The 15,911-nt window shown below is 46.2% G+C and overlaps 1 protein-coding gene across 1 annotated transcript in view; it reads left to right on the top strand.

The window, feature by feature from the left end:
• The first annotated feature begins 764 nt into the window (after positions 1-764).
• Positions 765-15,911, top strand: part of LOC142559866 (gastric triacylglycerol lipase-like) — a 40,609-nt gene continuing 25,462 nt past the window's right edge. The window contains exons 1-2 of the mRNA XM_075671546.1: positions 765-852; positions 8,711-8,816. Of these exons, the coding sequence (XP_075527661.1) occupies positions 803-852; positions 8,711-8,816 (156 nt within the window). The 5' untranslated portion in view covers positions 765-802. The remainder of the gene's footprint in view (positions 853-8,710; positions 8,817-15,911) is intronic.

Below are 15,911 nucleotides of genomic sequence, written 5' to 3'. Positions count from 1 at the left end.
TTTGCCAACAGCCTTTCCTCATACTAGTATTCATCGTCTGATTTATGACAGCATATACCACTGGTGTGCCGGAAATTTTCTAAGGTTAATTTCCCTGCCTGAGATGATAAGTTTAAAAAAGATTGCCTCGAGGCATTTTCTACGCAGTAAACGCAACGTATTGCTGAAGTATTAGTTTCATAGATAATATACTAGACGTGCGATGACAATGGTCTTCGTTTTACTCCAGCGCCAACTCATTTTCCTTATATGATAGAACCCTATCATCTAATTTATAATAGCAGTACTTTCGGTATTCCGGCAGTCATCTGACGCTCACTTTAGTGCCTTAAAACACATAATAATGATAAAACAACGTTATCAGTCAGCGTCCTGCACGGATAAAGCGTACTTATTGATCAGTGCGATAACAACAGAAGACACAGAGGACACAGGACGTCTGTGCCTTCGATTGTTTTCACGCTGATTAATAAGTATGCATCCTTTACAACTCGCCCATCCTTCTACTTTACTGGATAACGCGTATATTCAGAGCAGATGACCCTCCCCTCTTACCCGCTCCTCTGGCTGAGAGGCGCCATTAAGTTCCCTCTCGCCCAGGGTCAACATCACAGCTATGCATCGTGCATAGTATTTGAGAGCAAACATGCTGATGTGAAAACGAATGATCGCTGTTGGCTCCGATGAATGTTTGCCCAGTTGCGAAGAGACCTTGACCGGATTCGTGAGCTAGAAGAGGTATAAACAGAGGGTGGCAATAGCATGTGGCAGCAATCACGCTTGGCGGGAATCTTAATCTGAGATGTTCCGGGCTGTGCACGCAAGGAGGCTGGCCTTTCGCCGCTGCTATGCGTAAGTCGTCGACAGCCTTGAAAAGCGCAGAGGAATCTTTTGACATTTGGGCCGAGTTCGAAACCCCTATTCAAATTCCTGTGAAACGCAGAGATGTCACTATTTATGGGCAATCTCTTAACCGGCTTCAGATCAATAAGTTAAAGATGCCATTGACCAGGCACACTTAATCATTTTAGACTTACAAGATATTCCTTCAAAATTACTGTAATTATTTTCGCGGTAGTAAGTTGATTACAATTACAAGTGAAAATGAAGGTCGAAGTTCTGCTTCTTGAATATGTTAAAACCTTATCGCTGGTGCGTCAGCGGGACGTCTCAGATTTCAAAGAATATTTTTCTACTTGTCTGTTGCGACTCATTGAAAGTTTCTGAAGCTTGCTCAGCTCAGTCTCTGTCTTTTAAAACACAATGCAGACCAACTTAACCGATAAAAATTTTACTAGGCTTGAATAGAGGCCATCAGAATCTTCGGCGCGAGCTGATGCGAGATTGTCTTCGACTACTTATTCTTTCTTATACTTATGGCGCGTACCTTACGCGGAGGGGGATTGGCCATGATTCGAAATGGAAACATAATTTGAAGTTCTTGCTTCTTGTTAACTTATTGTTAAGTACTAACTAGATTTAATAAATTATTCTTCTTTAGTTTTCTTGAAATGTGGCGCAATTGTGACGAAAGAGCGCGACGATGACAAAATAATGCGATCTAATGTTAATGAGGAAAAAGTGTTTAACGAGAGTACTAAAGGCGAAGTCGCCACCTGTCACGTTTTTGCGTCTTCTTTATCTTACCAAGCCTCCCACGGTAAGAAAAGCTATTTTGATGGCAGCTGCGCAAAACGACATGCTTGTGCATTTATTTGTCTTGTCAGGAAGAAGAATGGCTCTGGATTGTCCCGTCGCCATCGCGCGTCAGAAGAAGATCGGCCCGCTAGAAAGCGCTGCCAGCGTGCGAGTCTACAACCCTGAAAATCTAAATGTAAATTTAGATTTACACACGTAAATTAGAAATCTCCATAACAAAATTACGATGCCGTATCCCACCATTAAATTTTTACCTATACAGGTCTGGTCTGGCACCGTGCCCTCTGTGTCCAACCTGCCAGGAACCCGAAAACATTGATCACTTTCTAACAGCATGCCGTCGATTTAGAAATCAGAGGAAGAAATTATAATTTTGATTCCGAGAATTGGGTACTTCTTTAGAATATCCTCTCCCTCGGGGCTTCTTCATTGGGATTTAGCCACAGGAACATCTGCGTGACCATTGGCCACTATCTATGGGTCCGAAGAAGGCTACCGTATTAATTATCGAAATCAATAATTGGATAGATCATTAAATCCCTGATTATGTCTTCCAAATTATTCTAATACCTCCCCAAAATGAATACAATATTTGCTGTTTAAAAAAAGACATTTGTAAATATATAGAATTTCTGTATGTGCCACGCCCATCTACATTTTAATTAACATGAACGTTGTACTTCGCCCTGATTTAATTTTCCGTTTAGGTTTTTCTCTCTCCCCTTCCCTTTAACCACCGACTTCTTGGCCAATCCCTCGTAGTGGGTAAGCGCCACAAGTAAGGAGCAAGCAAGCGTAATATGCGGCCAGTTCGCCGAGCTAGCTGAGTTATCGTTGCTGCCGCTGTTTCTGGCTGCCGCTTGACGACCCTAATAAACCTCGTCGCATTTGGTGGAGGCGCCAGGTACGCCTTGATACCTCGGACTTCGAAGCAGGACTCGGCCATCCATTCCGCGGTGACGGAAGACCCGTCACCGCGTCCAACGGCCACGATGCTTGCCGTGGCCTGCTCGCGTGCATTGTGTTAGCGCGACCCTGCCATTTTCGGCGTGATCGCAAACCATGACATGGAGGACTGGCTCGCCTCCTATGAAAGGGTGAGCAACCATGACAAGTGGGACAATGCGACGAAAATGAACAACGCCATCTGAGCGAACGTTGCAAACTTGTGGTACCGCAACCACGAACCTGACCTATCGATTCGGGTACCATTCACGGAGGTGTTTGGGCGGCCTGCAGTCCGCAAGCTTCGCGCTGAGCAACGTCCGCGAGTACTGTCGCAACAGAGCGGTGAGATATTCACTAGTTATATCGAGGATGCCATGGATCTCTACAATCGCGTCGATACGACAATGGCGGAAAGCGACAAGAAAGGCATATTTTAAAGGAGGCTGACGACGATGCCTTTCAGATGCTGTTGGCAAAGAACCCCAGTACGGTGTCTGAAGTGGTGACCCTCTGCGAGAGCTACAAGGAGTTGCACAAGCAGCGGCTCGCCACGTGCAGTTCATTGGTAGGCTCTTTCTCTGGCTTGGCGGTTGCCACCGATTACTCTTCGCTGATGGTGCAGATTAAAACGTTTGTTCGTAAAGTGGTGGCCAGGCAACTTTCATAGGTTCCGACGCCCTCCTCTTCGTTGACGCCCACGCTGCAGCACGTCATCCCGGATCAAGTGGCTGAGCGCATTCCCCCTGCCCTTCGTAACGCTTCTGCTGCGGCGCCATTCACCTATGCCCAGATCACCCGCAACGCCGACCCGTGTCGTGTTTCACGCACTCGCGCGGATATCGCCATCTTCAGCCCGGCTGGTGCCACCGTATCCCCGCGTGCAGAACCCATGGCGCACGCGAGACGAACGGCCGATCTGTTACTCCTGCGGATTTGCTGACCACGTGGGGCGTTTCTGCCGGCGCCGAATTCCACCTACTGCTTGCTTCTGGCAACCGGCTTTCAACTACGCGTAAGACAATTTCAACGCCACGCTTCACGGGATCCGCCTTTCGATTTTACGAGCCCATCGCAGTAATCTGCTTTCGCCAGTCATCGACCGTCTTCTCCTCGCCGGCGCTCCATTTTTCCCATGAGGCATCGGCCTAGCACTCGACCTGCGGAAAACTAGTCAGCGCTGTTCTGGAGGAGAGAACTGCGAGCCTGCGAAATCTTCAAGGCCTCCGATTTCCCCTCGTAACGTGATATATGTAGGGGCGCAAAGAAGTACAAACACTAGCACTTGTAGACACAGGAGCCGCCATTTCGGTAATGCATGCCCGCCTCCACCGCAGACTTCGGAAAGTGATGACATCGCCTTCAGGTCTTTCGCTATGCACGGCTAATACGCAACATACTGAGCCATTAGGAGCCTGCACAGCGCGAATCGTCATTGAAGAGGAACTTCATGTTATCGAATTTTCTGTTTTCACCTCTTGTTCTCACGATGCCATCTTGGCTTGGAATTTTCTTTCAAGCCATTATGCCGTCATTGACTGCGCCTGCGCCGAGGTTGCGCTCCCTCCTCTTCGTTACACGCTCTTTGAATAGCAGCCTCGTGCCAAATCTGTCGTCCCAGAAGACATCGACATACCTCCGTGGTCGTCTGTGAACGTCCCCTGTGATTGCCTGTGTGCTTTTTGTGCCATCCGAACTCTTCGCCCATCGCCGAATGGTTCCTCTGCCATTCGCTGCGCTTGACTTCCGTGCTAGTGCCACCTCCAGATGTCTTTGTAGCCCAACGTCCCTCCCGCTTTACTTGTTACGCCGCGAGTGCCTGGGCCGGGCTCAGCCGGCGGACTTATTTTTCAACACGCACAAAGACCTACCTGCCGCTTTCCTCGCCGCTGTGATCCTGTGCGTTCGAGTTCTTCACAGCACCCTTTTACCGCATCAATCGACCGTATCCTTACTGCGACGCAGCGCGACGTGCTTCTCCGTCTTCATCAATTCAGTTCTTCATTTGATTCCCAGAAAATTTTGGGTCGAGCGACAGCTGTCGGCCATACCATCGACACTGGCTCTCATGCTCCTCTGTGGCAGCGATCTTACCGAGTTTGGTCAGAGAGAGGCGGGTTATTTTGATGAGCAGATGACCGACATGCTCACTCAAGGCATTAGTCAACTATCAAGCAGTCCATGGGTATCCCCAATCGATCTTGCTAAAAAGGAAGATTGTTCCATCCGACCATCTTTCTTTTTAACAAGAAAGATGCCGCTTGACGAGTCCAATAAACCTCGTCACAGTTTTCTTAAATTGTCAGAGTAGGTAGGCTTCACAAAAAGAAACGTAGAAGCTTCAAGCTTAAAACACAAACACCGGTGGAAACAAATATCACGATTCTGTAAACTGCAGCTGTCACAGCATGTTAAGCGGACAGACCTACGGCCTTAGTTTGGCCCTTTTGTGTGAAACGATTGATTACGTGCATTGTGCCAAGGCACCATTCACACCTCATGGACACGGTTCATAGCATCGTATGGTGCATAATGTATGCCCGCTTGAGACTCCTAATGACGTTAGTTTCCTGAAATTGGATATTTGCCTGTATTGCGAAAGAAGTTTAAGAACTTAAGCGCCAAGTACACATATTTTTGATGCTGTCGAAAAAAAAAAGTTCATGACCCAAGTCTGTCACTATTGTGCAGCTTTCTTCTGCTTGGTGCGCGCGCGCGTGTGTGCAGAGATTGTATTCAAATCAGTTCAGCGGTGATAGTATTACAATGTTCTTGCGTTTCAATTATTCTGAACAGGTACGGTCTCACGTAAATGTTTCCCGTAAAATAGATTTAGCTCGTGGCCAAAACCATTTTTTACTCGGACAGCTCTGAAATTAAGAAATTTTATAAAATAAAATTCACTAATTCCTCCAACTGGCTTACTACTGCAGAATTTATTTGCCATATCCAAAGATTTCTCTCGTTAGGAACGTTGAAGCAATCTTGATTCTGGCAAATGTATTCAGCTTATGATTTGAAAGTATACAATTCTGTAGTGAATGCTGGGGTCAGAATTGTGAATTTATAGGCTCAAAATTCCTTTACTGCAGGTAGGCCAAATCACAAATATTAATTTAAACGCAAAGTTTAAAGTTTATACCCTTTGCAAAATGAACAGGTACTATACTGTAGACGGTAACTGACCGAACCTTTTAGCTGTATAATCTTGCCTTAAAAATGTAGAATTTGTTTTGGTTAGTTGGGGAGCCATGATAGCAAACTGACCGCGCACTTTGCTGACGCAAAGGACAAACACTGTGCTGACTTCGAACGCTGTGGATAGAGGGTGACTTTCAGTAATAAACTGTTTGTCTAGTCTCCATGCAATTATCAAATTTTGCGTATCAGACATGGCTAAAGAAACTGAAACAGTGTTCTCTGAACTGAACTTTTCAAAAGTTTGCGTAACCGAAGAGACAACTAAATGTAACAGCAATGGCCTATCTCCGTTTTATCTACTATTAGCATCGTCCATATCAAGTGGTAAATCTGCGCTATCATTTCTTTCTCGGTATTATAAAGTTGTACATTCGTCGAAGTGACAGCCGAGCGCACTAAACAGCGACAGTTGTACACACGTGATATTTATTACAATCCTGCAACTTTTGCCCATCTTTTTTTAATAATAACACTGTGGGCATAAGTAGAATTCCGGCTACTGTCAGTCACTAGAATTTGTCAGGCTGGTGTAGTAGCTGATGGGAGTAGCATATGACGCTACGAGAGGAGTTAGTGAACCTGAGAAGTGAGCAATAAGACAGATTAGCTGTCCTGACGACGTCTTGTAAGCGTGTCAGCCGGCGCTGTTCCCCGAGAATTCGTTTATGTTGCACGTAAACTCTTTATTTAAAAAATTAAATTATGGTGTTTTACGTGACAAAACCACTTTCTGATTATGAGGCACGCCGTAGTGGGAGACTCCGGAAATTTCGACCACCTGGGGTTCTTTAACGTGCACCTAAATCTAAGCACACGGGTGTTTTCGCATTTCGCCCCCATCGAAATGCGGCCGCCGTGGCCGGGATTCGATCCCGCGACCTCGTGCTCAGCAGCCTAACACCATAGCCACTGAGCAACCACGGCGGGTAAATTCTTTATCGTTGGGTAAGTTAAGAACTTCCAATACATTTATTTCATGCCTTTTTTTTAGATTAGTACTGACGTAATACTTTCGACTGTTCTTTCTTTTTTTTTCTTTTTGCTTTAAATGAAGGTTCGGAAACCCCCTGCCCCAGAAAGAACACTGGTAAACCTCAGAATACACTTGATTAATTTTAAAGCACTTATATAGCCAGTTTCGATTTCGTTTCTACGGTGTCGTGACGTCATGAAGTACGAGGAAGTCACGGGGGAGTAGGAGATTGCGACGTCTTCATTCTCGCCCCGGCTTGCTCGGTCGTCTGCTATGCTGCTACACCGGACCCCTGAACGAGTAGTAGCATAGGAGGTCACCAAGCGAGCTGAAGCGAGTGCCGAAATGTCGCTCCCCGTGACCCCCTTTTTCATCATGACGTCACGACACAGTAACTTCCTGGGAAACGAAACCGAAACTAGCTCTAGAAATCATCACATTTAATTATTTCGGCACTCAAAGCCCTGTCCGTATTTTATTGCGTACCAACTGCATGGACACTCCAGGCTCATTTTTGCCGTCGGCGTCGCCGTCGCCGTGGTGTTGCATATAAAGTCCAAGGGCGATATCACCGTCGTCGCGCGTCCTATGCTGTATGTGCGAGTGAAAGCACACGAGGGTAGCCGACAATCGCGGCTCAATCTGGAGCGCGCGAAGGAGAAAGCGGAGGGTAAACGCGCCGTCTTCCGTCGCGCGAAAGGCCGTTGGCGGAATGGGAGAGAGGAAGGGAGGGGGAGGGCAGCGTTGTACTCCGGCAGCAACTGCCCATTTCGCGACCGGGCGCGGCTCAATCTCGCGCTCCATGCATGGAGGAAAGCGGAGGGGCAGCGCAGGAGGGAGGGGGGGGGTGGGCCTTCGACTCCACCAAGTGCGTACTTTGCAGGCCGCGCGCGTTCGCGAGCGTTCGTGCGCGCCGTACCTTGAATGGAATCTGCAGACGGCTCGTACTTTATTGCGCGCTGTGTTCACGGCGCTCTTGCGTTAAAGCGATAGACCACACGGTAACCTCGCTCGCTGCTGCTGCCGCACTTGCCCCAACGCTGGACCAGCGTCCGGCGTTTTGAAGCGAGTGACCGCGCTCATCGAGTGCGATGCGTTCATGTTTACTTGTGCGCGCTGACACCATGCATGCTTGTTAAATCAGTAAGCGAATGTCTCCAAGTTTATGCGGCCGATGAAAATAATATCGTTACTTCGTATAACTGTCTACTAATTAGCTATCGCATTCGATGCGCCTTCCGGGCGAAACTGCGACTTTTTTTTTCTGGAGTTCGAAGTTTAATCACCTTCATTCAAGGAAAAAAAAGGAAAAGTCGAAAATATGACAGTACTTTTTGAAAAAAAAACAATTTACTAGCCCTGAGCAAACGCTGCAAAATCCTGAAGTCACGTACAGCAGGTGCAGAAATTTCGAGGTGATTGTGTCACCCGCTTATTCATGCGTGTGTATATATGAAAAAGCCTGTTCGCAATCCTAATAGTGTAAGAAACCAATATACCCACTGCCCGTTATTTATTTCGAACAGACTATTTTGTTTAAATCACCTGTAACAAATAAATCGTTGTTCTGCCCTGAGATATCTTGCAAGTGGCACTAATGTTATATCTTGCTAAACAGACCGGACTTCGCTATGGTCGGCTTCGATTGTGCAATTAGAGCGTGTACCTCAACGCGAATATATTGAAGAAAGTAACTTACTGAATATATTTATTTCGCCACCTGAGAATTACTATTTATTGCACAAGTACCGTCCACCTCTTCAAAGTATCCCACAGGCCGATGTGCGCTACATCAACTGTGCACGGTCTTTATCCGCTCGAGCCAATAAAAGAAAGACAACGTACACATCTACTAGCATTTCTCGTCAGCGTTTACCTGAACTGGCTCGTGTAGCCGGGCTGCAGTGATGGATGTGTGTTGCGCTCGTGCAGGAACGCCGTGCTCGTGTTTCTGGTCGGCGGCACGCTTCCCTCTTGGCCGACAGGGGGCGCCAGCGCTCGCTTGCTGCCCAAGGACGCCGACGCCGAGAAAAGCATTGTGAGACCCCTTTTATGTTTACAGTTTCCAAAAGACTATTGGTCGAGCCCTCTGGAACAACACAACTTACAGTAGCCTATACACATATGAAAACCTACAACTAGTCCCCAGTTTCTGCTGCACAGTCTGAATGCTTGTCAAGTGACGTTTACTGCTATGTACAAGAAAGCTGCATATAAGGGGTGACAATTTTTTTTGTTTTCCAGATTTTTTCTAAAAATCGCATGTTGCAGATAATATACTTGTAGTCCATGAGCTGGATTATTCGAAGAGGCGGAGATTACTAGCACGAGGAATGGAAACCCGTATTCAACTAATTAGCGAAAATACACTAATTAACTTCTTAATTAAATAATTCACGCCACATACTGCAAGTTACGAAATGTACCCGGTGAGCTTGCAAAATGCATGCAACTCGAAATGAATATCCAGAGTGACACCAGTTTCTAAACACTTCCTAAAGCATGGGACGAAATGCATGGGCGTTCTAGTTACTTTTGGGCTTCAATGAAGAAAAGAGCCCTTTGTCAAAAAAGTAAGTGGAAGAACAGTGAATTTTTACGGCGAGTTTGATGGCGCATATCTCCAAACTGGTGTCATTGCAGAAATTTATTCCAAGTGAATTAGTCTTGCAAACTCACCGCCTACAATTCGTAAATTGAAATATGTGTTGCTTAATGTGTGTAAGAAGTTGATTAGTGATTTTTCGGTCATTAGTTGAATCTAGGAAAAGTTTTAACAGGTGCGAGGACGGCACGCATAGCGTGGGAAGCTAGCCGCCGGAATAGCTATCTTCGAGAGCTATTCTATATTATATTATATTATACTTCGAGAGCTATGACTGATGCTTTTCTATATATATGTATTCATCTCATCTATGCGATCGCATGCGCGTGCTGTTTCTTTGTCTCTGCGTGTAGTAGTTAAGAGAGTCAGTTCAAGGGCGGAGAAGAGGGAAGGAAAGGAAAGCAAACTTGCAGCGCCGTGGTTTTAAAGCGCAACCGTGGTAGAGAAACCGTGGTAAAAATAGATGAGATGAATATTTACAATTATTATTAGGGTTATAATTATATTCGAGTGCTGATTGCCGTGTTATAGTTTGTTAACGAAACTACCCCTCAATTCTAAATATTGTAAGGCAGTTTGTCGTGTGCGTATCATGGCCACGCATGCTTATATCGCCTTTCCGTTTCTCTACCACGGTTGCGCTTTAAAACCACGGCGCTGCAAGTTTGCTTTCCTTTCCTTCCCTCTTCTCCGCCCTTAAACTGACTCTCTTAACTACTACACGCAGAGACAAAGAAACAGCACGCGCATGCGATCGCATAGATGAGATGAATACATATATATAGAAAAGCATCAGTCATAGCTCTCGAAGTATAATATAATATAATATAGAATAGCTCTCGAAGATAGCTATTCCGGCGGCTAGCTTCCCACGCTATGCGTGCCGTCCTCGCACCTGTTAAAACTTTTCCTAGACGCTAGAACTATACTATTCCTACGCAACCTTGAGCGATCGGAAAGCGCGTTTTCCACGCCTGGCCGGCGGAGACGGGGGGCTTCGTTCCGGCCGCGAAGCTCTCCACATCCCCGTAAGGAGCCTGGTGATGGTCTCGTGCGGACGATGCCCTCTCGGTGAGCGCATATTTCCCCCCTCATCTTTTAAGAGATTCAATACATACAAGCATTTGTCTCGCAAACCAGATTTATTTCAAGGGAATTTTCCACGTCTCAATTATTTCTCTCGTCGTATTCGAGTGCTCATTGCCGTGTTATAGTTTGTTAACGAAGCTTCCCCTCAAGTCTAAATATTGTAAGGCAGTTTGTCGTGTGCGTATCATGGCCACGCATGCTTATATCGCCTTTCCGTTTCTCTACCACGGTTGCGCCTTAAAACCACGGCGCTGCAAGTTTGCTTTCTTTTCCTTCCCTCTTCTCCACCCTTAAACTGGCTCTCTTAACTACTACACGCAGAGGCAAGAAACACCGCGCGCTTTAGATACTATAGATGAGATGAATATTTACAATTATTATTAGGGTTATAATTATATTCGAGTGCTGATTGCCGTGTTATAGTTTGTTAACGAAACTACCCCTCAATTCTAAATATTGTAAGGCAGTTTGTCGTGTGCGTATCATGGCCACGCATGCTTATATCGCCTTTCCGTTTCTCTACCACGGTTGCGCTTTAAAACCACGGCGCTGCAAGTTTGCTTTCCTTTCCTTCCCTCTTCTCCGCCCTTAAACTGACTCTCTTAACTACTACACGCAGAGACAAAGAAACAGCACGCGCATGCGATCGCATAGATGAGATGAATACATATATATAGAAAAGCATCAGCCATAGCTCTCGAAGTATAATATAATATAATATAGAATAGCTCTCGAAGATAGCTATTCCGGCGGCTAGCTTCCCACGCTATGCGTGCCGTCCTCGCACCTGTTAAAACTTTTCCTAGACGCTAGAACTATACTATTCCTACGCAACCTTGAGCGATCGGAAAGCGCGTTTTCCACGCCTGGCCGGCGGAGAGGGGGGGCTTCGTTCCGGCCGCGAAGCTCTCCACATCCCCGTAAGGAGCCTGGTGATGGTCTCGTGCGGACGATGCCCTCTCGGTGAGCGCATATTTCCCCCCTCATCTTTTAAGAGATTCAATACATACAAGCATTTGTCTCGCAAACCAGATTTATTTCAAGGGAATTTTCCACGTCTCAATTATTTCTCTCGTCGTATTCGAGTGCTCATTGCCGTGTTATAGTTTGTTAACGAAGCTTCCCCTCAAGTCTAAATATTGTAAGGCAGTTTGTTGTGTGCGTATCATGGCCACGCATGCTTATATCGCCTTTCCGTTTCTCTACCACGGTTGCGCCTTAAAACCACGGCGCTGCAAGTTTGCTTTCTTTTCCTTCCCTCTTCTCCGCCCTTAAACTGGCTCTCTTAACTACTACACGCAGAGGCAAGAAACAGCGCGCGCTTTAGATACTATAGATGAGATGAATATTTACAATTATTATTAGGGTTATAATTATATTCGAGTGCTGATTGCCGTGTTATAGTTTGTTAACGAAACTACCCCTCAATTCTAAATACTTTAAGGCAGTTTTCCTAGTCTCTAAAGCCGCTCGAGTTCACGCTGCTCCTCTGGCGGCCATTTTTCAAAGAAATTATGCCTTCCAATCACTCAGAAAATCGACTGTCGCGGACAACACCAGCCCCTTTCCACATAAGTATGAGGCTCGGAGCAGGAGCTATAGCGCTTGAATGTAACCGCTGGCTTGACGAACCAACCGACTGAGCTACCTTTCCGGGCAACATTGAAGGATCACGAGTTCAAATCACATGTTATGTTCCTTTTTTTTTAAAGGTATTTTTCTTCCTTTTATCACAGTACGGAAACCCTCCTAAAAAAAAAAAAATTCTATATCCTCAATTATGTGTGGCCACACATGTGCAGGTCATAAATACCAGGTTCTCTAGCCGAGTGCCATCCATGCGGTATAACCGAGCTCAGATTGGTCCACCTTGACTGATCAAATAGGGCGCCACTGTAGGTTAAATGAGGCGTACAACTCCTGCGGGACCCGCCGTGGTTGCTCAGTGGTCATGGTGTTAGACTGCTGAGCACGAGGTCGCGGGATCGGACCCCGGCCACGGCGGCCGCATTTCGATGGGGGCGAAATGCGAAAACACCCGTGTACTTAGAATTAGGTGCACGTTAAAGAACCCCAGGTGGTCGAAATTTTCGGAGTCCTCCACTACGGCGTGCATAATCAGAAAGTGGTTTTTGTCACGCAAAACACCATAATTCAATTTTTAATTTAACTCCTGCGGGGACGGTAGAGTATCCGTCTCCAGTGCAAGACGACCGTGATTCAAATCCCGGTGCCGCGCAATTCTCCTCCGGGAAAAAAAAAAAAACCGTGTGTTGAGAAATTGCACAAACAGGCCTGGAGTGCGGCCTGATCCCGGTGACCAGAACCGGTAACGCACTCTCTCACCAGAGCAGGATTGGCCACCCTGGTGCAGTACTTGGCCACAACCTCCTATATGAATACAACAATCAAACCCCGGCCCTCAGTCCCCAGCAGCCGCGAAGCAACTGACCACGGCGGCGGTCAGATCTGTAACGCTGCAGAGGGTGCTAAGAATACCTGGCTCCGGACAGGCCGCCATTGGAATCTGAACCTGGCAACGTTTAACGTTAGAACGCTATCTAGTGAGGCGAGTCTAGCAGTAATATTGGAGGAATTAGAGGGTAGTAAATGGGATATAATAGGGCTCAGTGAGGTTAGGAGGACAAAAGAAGCATATACAGTGCTAAAAAGCGGGCATGTACTGTGTTACCGGGGCTTAGCGGAGAGGCGAGAACTAGGAGTCGGATTCCTGATTAATAAGGAAATAGCTGGTAACATACAGGAATTCTATAGCATTAACGAGAGGGTGGCAGGTCTTGTTGTGAAACTTAATAAGAGGTACAAATTGAAGGTGGTACAAGTCTATGCCCCTACATGCAGTCATGATGACCAGGAAGTCGAAAGCTTTTATGAAGACGTGGAATCGGCGATGGGTAAAGTCAAAACAAAATACACTATACTGATGGGCGACTTCAATGCCAGGGTAGGCAAGAAGCAGGCTGGAGACAAGTCAGTGGGGGAATATGGCATAGGCTCTAGGAATAGCAGAGGAGAATTATTAGTAGAGTTTGCAGAACAGAATAATATGCGGATAATGAACACCTTTTTCCGCAAGCGGGTTAGTCGAAAGTGGACGTGGAGGAGCCCGAATGGTGAGACTAGAAATGAAATCGACTTCATACTCTGCGCGAACCCTGGCATCATACAAGATGTAGACGTACTCGGCAAGGTACGCTGCAGTGACCATAGGATGGTAAGAACTCGAATTAGCCTAGACTTGAGGAGGGAACGGAAGAAACTGGTACACAAGAAGCCAATCAATGAATTAGCGGTAAGAGGGAAACTAGAGGAATTCCGGATCAAGCTACAGAACAGGTATTCGGCTTTAACTCAGGAAGAGGACCTTAGTGTTGAAGCAATGAACGACTATCTCATGGGAACCATTAAGGAGTGCGCAATAGAAGTCGGTGGTAACTCCGTTAGACAGGAAACCAGTAAGCTATCGCAGGAGACGAAAGATCTGATCAAGAAACGCCAATGTATGAAAGCCTCTAACCCTACAGCTAGAATAGAACTGGCAGAACTTTCTAAGTTAATCAACAAGCGTAAGACAGCGGACATCAGGAACTATAATATGGATAGAATTGAACAGGCTCTCAGGAACGGAGGAAGCCTAAAAACAGTGAAGAAGAAACTAGGAATAGGCAAGAATCAGATGTGTGCGTTAAGAGACAAAGCCGGCAATATCGTTACTAATATGGATGAGATAGTTCAAGTGGCTGAGGAGTTCTATAGAGATTTATACAGTACCAGTGGCACCCACGACGATAGTGGAAGAGAGAATAGCCTAGAGGAATTCGAAATCCCACAGGTAACGCCAGAAGAAGTAAAGAAAGCCTTAGGAGCTATGCAAAGGGGGAAGGCAGCCGGGGAGGATAAGGTAACAGCAGATTTGTTGAAGGATGGTGGGCAGATTGTTCTAGAGAAACTGGCCACCCTGTATACGCAATGCCTCATAACCTCGAGCGTACCGGAATCTTGGAAGAACGCTAACATAATCCTAATCCATAAGAAAGGGGACGCCAAAGACTTGAAAAATTATAGACCGATCAGCTTACTGTCCGTTGCCTACAAAGTATTTACTAAGGTAATCGCAAATAGAATCAGGAACACCTTAGACTTCTGTCAACCAAAGGACCAGGCAGGATTCCGTAAAGGCTACTCAACAATAGACCATATTCACACTATCAATCAAGTGATAGAGAAATGTGCAGAATATAACCAACCGTTATATATAGCTTTCATTGATTACGAGAAAGCGTTTGATTCAGTCGAAACCTCAGCAGTCATGGAGGCATTACGGAATCAGGGTGTAGATGAGCCATATGTAAAGATACTGGAAGATATTTATAGCGGCTCCACAGCCACCGTAGTCCTCCACAAAGAAAGCAACAAAATCCCTATAAAGAAAGGCGTCAGACAGGGAGATACGATATCTCCAATGCTATTCACAGCATGTTTACAGGAGGTATTCAGAGGCCTGGAATGGGAAGAATTGGGGATAAAAGTTGATGGAGAATACCTTAGCAACTTGCGATTCGCTGATGATATTGCCTTGCTTAGTAACTCAGGAGACCAATTGCAATGCATGCTCACTGACCTGGAGAGGCAAAGCAGAAGGGTGGGTCTGAAAATTAATCCGCAGAAAACTAAAGTAATGTTTAACAGGCTCGGAAGAGAACAGCAGTTTACGATAGGTAGCGAAGCACTGGAAGGGGTAAGGGACTACATCTACTTAGGGCAGGTAGTGACCACGGATCCGGATCATGAGACTGAAATAACCAGAAGAATAAGAATGGGCTGGGGTGCGTTTGGCAGGCATTCTCAAATCATGAACAGCAGGTTGCCACTATCCCTCAAAAGGAAAGTGTATAACAGCTGTGTGTTACCAGTACTCACATATGGGGCAGAAACCTGGAGACTTACGAAAAGGGTTCTGGTGAAATTGAGGACGACGCAACGAGCTATGGAAAGAAGAATGATGGGTGTGACGTTAAGGGATAAGAAAAGAGCAGATTGGGTGAGGCAACAAACGCGGGTAAACGACATCTTAGTTGAAATCAAGAAAAAGAAATGGGCATGGGCCGGACATGTAATGAGGAGGGAAGATAACCGATGGTCACTAAGGGTTACGGACTGAATTCCAAGGGAAGGGATGCGTAGCAGGGGGCGGCAGAAAGTTAGGTGGGCGGATGACATTAAGACGTTTGCAGGGACAACATGGCCACAATTAGTACATGACCGGGGTAGTTGGAGAAGTATGGGAGAGGCCTTTGCCCTGCAGTGGGCGTAACTAGGCTGATGATGATGATGATGAGTTGAATACGCCTTTTGTATTTCTCGTGCAAGTAATATCCGCCTCTCCTAATAATCCAGCTCAAGGACTAGAAATGTATT

The sequence above is a fragment of the Dermacentor variabilis genome, chromosome 10, assembly GCF_050947875.1.
Source record: "Dermacentor variabilis isolate Ectoservices chromosome 10, ASM5094787v1, whole genome shotgun sequence".
NCBI classification, from domain to species: Eukaryota; Metazoa; Arthropoda; class Arachnida; order Ixodida; family Ixodidae; genus Dermacentor; species Dermacentor variabilis.
This window is presented reverse-complemented; position numbering and strand designations above follow the sequence as displayed.